General features: G+C 35.6%; 1 protein-coding gene across 1 annotated transcript; it reads left to right on the top strand.

Moving 5' to 3' along the window:
* The first annotated feature begins 6,967 nt into the window (after positions 1-6,967).
* On the top strand, positions 6,968-8,002 carry LOC141562512 (olfactory receptor 52L1-like). The gene has a single exon (XM_074302533.1). The coding sequence runs from the start codon at positions 6,968-6,970 to the stop codon at positions 8,000-8,002; it is 1,035 nt and encodes a 344-aa protein (XP_074158634.1).
* Positions 8,003-8,230: the final 228 nt, after the last annotated feature.

The raw sequence follows: 8,230 nt of genomic DNA, 5'->3' as shown, positions 1-8,230 counted from the left end.
CCTTATAAGCATAGCTCAGGGAAAAGATAACTATTTTGTGAGCCTATCATCACATACATCAGTAACTCAGCTCTACTGTTTACCAACTGTGTGACCTTAACTTTGTGGTTTCTCTTTCTCTTTCCTCCTGTGTAAAAGAAAGGGATGGAGGATTCCAACATTTTTTTCAGTTTTACATCTTTCAGATTCATTTTCCCTCCTGTCCTCTCATCTCCTTCCAATATAACACAACATATACTCTGATTCCATGCCTCATTTTCCCTTCTTGAACTGACTCTGGCTTAGAAACAGGGGGAATTCATAGAGAGAGAAAGAAGTCATCTTTGCAGGAAGAGGCAAAAACAGAGTGTTATCCCTACTCAGTTTATCTTAGGAAATAAAGAGGGGAGGGAAAGGGCTAAAGTAGTATTCAGATACTGATCCAAACCATACCCTTCTGCCCCCCGGGGAGAAGAATCATAATTTTTACCTCCGAGCAAGAGATATTCTAGTAGTATTTTCTTTCCTTCTGGGAGATGAAAGACATCATGGTACCTGACTAAAGATTAAGCAGTCATGGAATCTGTCTAGGAATTATAGATAGGAATCTATTAGAGTTGCTGAGGTGACTGATTATTGAACAGCCTCAACAAATTGAAACAGTTCTTCTTTTTCATGCCTGAGTTTCTACCCATCCTTATACTGAAATTTCCCCACTGTTTGGCTTCTACAGCTAATAGATTTGGTCCCTAAGCAAGAAACCCAGAATACTGGAACTTTAATCTCTTCTCTCCTCGCTCTTATTTCTTTCCTCTTCCTTCTTCCTTCTTTCTTCTTCTCTCTCCCCACCTCATTTTCATCCTTCTCCCTCTCACTCCTCTGTGTCTTCTTCTCCTAGGTGTTTCTGTAGTCACCTAGACTTTGTGATTCTAATGCATCCTTGAAATTAACTGACCCATTTATTTTGTGTCCAATATACCTTGGGAACAATGGTTTTCTACACTTTAAATAGTATAATGTAGTTGAGAATTCAGGGAAGGGGAATGGAAGAGAATTAAGGACATAGGAATAAATATAAAAAATAAAGTTTTGGGTTAAAGGAAAGTTATTTCCTTAGTCCTTTGGATAGTTTTAGACAACATGGCCAGGAAGGAAAATATTGTGTCCCTCATTTGTATTTTCTTGGTGTTTCTCACAATCTCTGCACCAGTCTATCTCTCTTTGTTGGTCTATCAGTTTCCCCCTTCCTTCTTTCTCCTTCACTGTCTCTGTCCCTTCTTCTTCTTCTCTTCTGCTCAATGACTGCTTTTGTGATAGTATTATTCCTTCTATCCCTTTTTTAAACATTTTTGTTTCTGTTGATGGTGTCATCATTTTTCCAGTCACCTAGACTCAAAGTTTTTAAATCATGATCCATGTTTCCTTTTCCTTCTTCCTTTTTCCTATATTCAATAAGTTGCAAAATCTCATTTATTCTACTTATATAAAATCTATCACACACACACACACACACACACACACACACACCTTTCTTTTTAACTTCCTCAATTTCATGGATTCTTGTCCAGTTTTTTTCTTTCATTCATCCATTCTTCACAAATTGATTTTCCTAAAACAGACTGCCTGGCCATGTCTTATTCCTACTAAAAATTAATTACTTCCTATTTCCTGTAGCATAAGATACCACATTTTCATCTTGGTCCTTAAAGATAGATCTCCACAATATAAATTTGATCTATCTTTCTAGTTTTTTCCTATATTCACTTTCTTTCTCTCATTAGTTTATTTTTTAAAAATTTATGGAACAAAGGATTTCCATAAGAGTACAAAAAAAAGATTATTGAATATGAAACTGTTAATGCATGATGCACAACTTGCTATTCCTTTCAAATACACAACAAAATTGTCATGGATAATTCTTTTTTTTGCCTCTTTCCTCTTCTTCACTGTTTCTCTCCCTACTCCTGCCCTAGAGATGGCTACCATTAAACACAAATAGGCATATGTATGTAAAATTACTCTATACAAACTTCTATTTATCAGTTTTTCTCTGAGTGCAGATAATGTATTTTTAAATATGTCTTTTATAGGGATTTGAGTATTAAAACAGACAAAATAATTCATTCACTCAAAGTAATTTTAAAAACAGTATTACTAATACTGTATATAATACTCTCTTGGTTCTGTTCATTTTGCTCTTTATGATTTCATGCTAGTTTTTCTACATTTTTTACAAAATTATTGGACTTATAATTTCTTATATCACAGTAATATTTTATCACAATCACATAATACAACTTGTTTAGCCATTCCCTGGTTGATAGGCATCTCTGCAACTTCCAGTTTTTTGTTATATATATTTTGCTATATATATTCTAGAACATATAAGTTTGTTTTCTTTTTCCACAATCATCTTCGGAAATAGACTCTCTAGTAGTATTGCTGAGTCAAAGGTATAGATAGTTTAATAACTCTTTGTACATAATTCCAGACTGTTTTCCAAAATAGTTGGATCATTTCACAATTTCATCAAAAACTATTTACCAATTTTTCCACATCCTCTCCACTAATTAAGTAGATATAAAATGATTTCTCAAGGGTGTATTACATTATATCATGTCAATAGGTTATACTTTATCATATCACATATCTCTCTTACATAATCTCAAGATTATATCTCCTATATTACTTTCCATTCCAATAAAAATAAATCTTTAGCTGCCCTCTATACACAACATTTCACCTGTCAACTCTGTGACTTTATACAGGTCATTCTCCACAACTGGAATGCAATCCAGCCTTGCAGTTGCTTCAACAAGTCCTTACTTGCATTAAGCTTCAATTCATGTGCCACCTCCTTCATGAGATATTTTCTGATCCTTCCAGTACTTAGTAATGTCTCCAAATTTCTTTGTTTTAATTTGCACATATTTTGTATTTATTTGTTTTGTTTCATTTTTTCAGCAAATATATAAACTGTTTGAGCGCAGTGACTCTTTTCACTTTGGGATTTGAATCTATTGTCTCTGGCTCCAGGTGTGGAACATAATAGTGCTTAACAAATATTTATTAGATTGAATTAAAATGTCCTTGTGGTCTGAGCTGAGAAAGAAAGTGAGCAAGTAAGCTTTGAAGCCAGGATTTTCCTGGAGCAATATGTGTGCTATTTCCTAATGTAGAGCAAGAATGTGATAGTAGTTTGGGGGAGGAGGCAAGATGACATGGAAATAAATAAATTAATACAGGATAATTTGATGACCATGAGAACAATCGTTGGGCAGTTAGGAGGAAGGCAGAAACAAAGTTCAAAAAAATGGTATTTCTTCTGTACCATCAAGAAAGTTAGGAGTTCATTCCGGGAATGGGCCATAAATAGAAGGAAGTATATGAAATGTCAAAGTTGAGAAACAATAGTTTAATTTATCTGGAAGATAATGTGAAGAGGAATGTTATGAAAAGAGGTTGAAAACAAGCTGTAGAAATCCTTAAATATTGGGGGCAATGGTTTAAACATCATTCTTGAGAGAGGATTTAAAGTTATTAATATATTTTAATTTTGTATCATTTTGCTTTGAAAATCTATGGCTACTTTATGGCAAAATATTAAAAAGAAAGCGAGAAGAATGATTTTTATTAAACTAATATATCAATGGAGTCTGGCATACAAGATATTTTTGTATTATGTCTCATTCATGTAAAGAAGAGGCAGAAATCCATTTTAACATCTATTCTTCAAGATCAGGCTAACTCATTATAGCTACACAGCATTCAGATTTTGTTGTTGTTCTTTTCATTTACATTGTTATAGTAATTATTTTCCTGGTTCTCTGAATTTTGCTTTACATATAAGTCTTCACATGATAATCTGTATTCTTTATATTGATCATTTCTTACAGTGTAGTAATATCTTTACATTGCAGTACTACATTATTGTTACATTGCAATACATTATTATATTTATATATTATTGTACATTAGATATACAAGTTGTTTAGCTACTATTTAGCTCTTGGGCATATACTTTGCTTCCAATTCTTTGCTGGGACAAACTTTTTTTCCTTTTCTCAAGTTTCCTAAATTACTCATTATATCTATATATCCTACCCTAAATTTTACTAAAAAGAGAGTTTATTCATTTGTGAGATTCTCTTTTTCTTCTCCCCTCATAGTCAAGGACCTTTTTTGCTGATAGTATTGCTAAGAAATTAGATTTCATTCATTTCTGACTTTCTTTTTTTCTCTTACAACTCCCTGAGATTATCTCTTCTCCTAATTCTCTCCTTTATTACAATTCCTGAAGAAGAGGTGACTCTCTTCTTTACCTACGGTAATTCCTCTCTATGAGACATTGATTGTCTCTTTTCTGGCAAATTGATCCCATGATCATTTCCTTCTTTAACTTCCAAAATTTTATCCACTGGCTCCTTTTCTGTTGCCTACAGACATATCCAAGTCTCTCTTTTACATAAAATTCTCACCAGACCATACTATTATCAATAATTATCTACATATATCTATCTTCTCTTTATCAAATTTTTAGAAAACAGATATCTACACTGGTTACCTCCACTTTCTCTTCTCTCACTTCTCAGTCCTTTGCATCATTGTGTTCAACCAAATGCAATCAAAATTTCTCTTTCCCTGAAATTATCTGTACTTCCTTGTTATGAAATGTGATGACCTTTTCTAAATTCTCATCTTTCTTGATATCACTGATGAACTTGACAATGTTGATCACCCTCTTTCCTCCTGTTTAATCTCATCTCTTTTGGTTTTTATGACATGGCTCTTTTGTTTCTCCCTTTGATTATTTTTTCCCCCCAATCTTCTTTACTAGATAATCATCCATTACTGGACATATTACAAGATTCCTTTCTGGGCTTTTCTCTCCTCTTTCCACTTTAACTCAATAGAAAACATTATGATTTCTGCACAGATTATATCCTGCCATTGTTTCTCATCTTCCATCATCAAATGTCTAATGAATATTTTGAACTAGATTTTCTGTAAGTATCTCAAAGTCACTAAGACCAAATTGAGCTCTTCTAAGACTCCCAAATACATACATCTTTCTGCCTTTCAGTTACTCAGGTTTGAATTTTAATGTCATCTTAAACTTCCAATCTTCACTCACCCGATGGTTGACAATAGCTAGTTACTATACCATATCATTTCTCTCTTCCAATATCTCTTGAGAATCTCCCATTTATCTTCATGTATACAGCCCCAACCTCATCCAGATCCTCATCATATCTCACTAGTTTACTGAAATGTCCCCATAATAGTCTTTTCTGAACCTATTTTCTTTCCATTCCAGTCTATTTCCCATATAGACTTCAGAGCTATTTTCTTAAAGTGTAGGTCTGACCTCACTTTCTTATTCAATTATGTTCTATGGTTCCTTCTTGCTTTTAGTATCAAACATAAACTCTTTTTTTGCATGTAAGGTTCTTTACAAACTGACTTCCAATTATTTTCATAGCCTTATCATTTATTATTCTCCTTCATGCACTGATTCAACTATACCTCATAACTATACCTCATACCCAGCTCTCTGTTCTTCATTCTACATCTTTGCACTGGTTGTTTCCATGCCTGGTATCCACCCCCTTCTCATCTCCATATCAAAGTCTTTAATTTCCTTTAAGGCATTGCTCAAGTGCAACCTGCACATAAAGCCTTTCTTGATTCACTCGGCCACTAGTATCTTTTCAATTAAAAAAATTTTTTTTGAATGTACCTGGATTATGCCCTTAGTATCTTCTCTACAATAACTCCTTGGGAGCAGGAACATTTCACTTTTGACTTTGTATCTATTATATGAGTGCTTGACACATAGTAGATATTTTTACATTAAAAGTTAGTCACATATTTATTTATTTTTATAAGCATTTATTTATTTTTCTATCTACTATTTCACTTCCAAATGAACAATTGAAAAAATAAAATCCTCATTAAATGTATATAGTTCAACAAAACAAATTCTCACATTGGCTATGTTCAACAACTTATGTCTCATTCTATATCTTGGAGGCTTAAGAGTGGTTGGTATGTTTCAAAAGCAACCTTAATATTAAATGCATTTAATTAATTCATGATGATTGGTGCATTTGAGGTCTTTGATTTTTAAAAAAAATCTTTGGCATCCTTGGAGTATATGGAAATCTCTGTGCCAGAGAATGTAGATAATTTAGCCTCTTTTAAAAATTCACTTTCTTAGTGTAATTGTAAACTATTTTCTAGAATAGTTGGAACTTGGAAAAGTTTTGATCAGCGAAGTGACATGGCTCAGACCTGAATTTTACAAAGATAATTTCAGCTGATTTTGGAAGATGGATTGGAGAAAAGAGAGAATAGATTCAGGTAGGCCAATTTGCATATTTTTACAATTTTCCGGGTGAGAGGGGATGAGGACTTGAACCAGAATGGTAACTGTATGAGTGTAGAAAATAAGAAAGCTTTATGAATTGATATAATGGGAGAATTGAGAAAAGTAGGCAACTGACTAGATATAAGAATGAAAGAAAAGGAAGAATCAGGTTCAAAGGTTATAAATCTGGGTTCTTGGAAAGATGTTGATGATCTCAACCCAAATAAGAGATGCTGAAGAAGAGAGACAGTGAAGAAATTATTTTTATTATTTAACCACAAAATGTTCTATTGCAGCTTATGCCAGTTTCCTCTTGCTTTGTCTATTGCGAAGATAGAGAGGAGCTGATCCTCTTCTTATAATTCTGCAGAGGTTCATTCAAATCCCCAGCCTCCAGGCAGTATTACACCAATGTAATCCCAGACACAGAGTTCTCTCTGTCTTCACTTGAAATAATATCCATGGAATAAAACTTCTTATTTTTTCTGTTTTTCATTGTTTTCCCTTTCAGTTCTTGTTGCCAAATTATACTTCTTTATATTTGACTTTGTTATCCCTTGAAGTTCTTTGTTTGTTTCAATTTTTTTGAAAATGGTGGCAAACAGTTGTATGGACAGAATGACATCTATTCATAGATGGGGAGGTTATAAAGCAGTTTCTCCTCCCCTTCCTTCCCATCTTCAAACTCTCCAGTATGCATCTAGTGTGGCAAGTCTTGGAAACTCCAGCTGGGGACTGTCTACTTTTTCTTTCTATCTGATGGGCATCCCAGGTCTAGAAGAGAGTCAACACTGGATTGCACTTCCTTTGGGGAGCCTTTATCTTCTTGCCCTTGTGGGCAATGTCACCATTCTCCTCATCATCCGAGCTGACACATCACTTCATCAACCAATGTACCTGTTCCTGGCCATGCTGGCTGCCATTGATCTCGTCCTTGCCTCATCCACAGCACCCAAGGCCCTGGCTGTGCTTATGTCCCTTTCCTGTGAGATATGGTACCCTACCTGCCTCACCCAGATGTTTTTTATCCATGCATTCTCTTCCATGGAGTCAGGTGTGCTGGTGGCCATGGCCCTGGACCGCTATGTGGCTATCTGCCACCCACTGCACCACACTACCATCCTCACCACAAGAGTCATTGGGCATATTGGATTGGTAGTGCTGGCACGGGGGCTGCTTCTTCTCATACCCTTTCCAATTTTGCTGGGCCGTCTTATTTTCTGCCAAAATGTGGTCATTAGTCATGCCTACTGTGAGCACATGGCTGTGGTGAAATTGGCCTGCTCAGATGCCACTGTGAATCGTGCATATGGGCTAGTGGTGGCACTCCTGGTGGTGGGATTTGACGTGTTTGCCATTGGCATCTCTTATTCCTTCATTCTCTCTGCCGTCCTGAAGGTTCCTGGCCGTGACGCCCGGCTCAAAGCCTTTGGTACGTGTGGCTCCCATATCTGTGTCATCCTAGTTTTCTATGTTCCTGGGATGTTTTCCTTCCTTACTCATCGCTTTGGTCACAACGTGCCTCACCATGTCCACGTCCTGCTGGCCACTCTCTACCTCCTATTGCCTCCAGCACTCAACCCCCTTGTCTATGGGATAAAGACCCAACAGATCCGACAGCGTGTGCTTAGGGTTTTCTATATTAAGGTGTGACACCTATCCTTCTTCATCTATTTGAGCATGCCTCCTGTCCAGTAGGATCTAAAGTTTCACTCAGGAGATGATGGGGTGTATTTCCTAAGAAAACTTGCCCCTATGAATCTTTTCTGATGGGCAAAGAGAAGCAGTGATCTGACTTCTTGAATGTGGTTTGTGGTTTGTTCCATGTGGTTCACATTTTTTAAATGTGGTCTTTGTGGTTTGGTTTCATAAAAGTGGACT

This window comes from Sminthopsis crassicaudata, chromosome 3, assembly GCF_048593235.1.
Source record: "Sminthopsis crassicaudata isolate SCR6 chromosome 3, ASM4859323v1, whole genome shotgun sequence".
Taxonomy (NCBI): domain Eukaryota; kingdom Metazoa; phylum Chordata; class Mammalia; order Dasyuromorphia; family Dasyuridae; genus Sminthopsis; species Sminthopsis crassicaudata.
This window is presented reverse-complemented; position numbering and strand designations above follow the sequence as displayed.

What these genes read in the sequence shown, in the direction of transcription:
- LOC141562512 (XM_074302533.1), top strand. Translation starts at nt 6,968, where the DNA reads ATGACATCTATTCATAGATGGGGAGGTTATAAAGCAGTTTCTCCTCCC.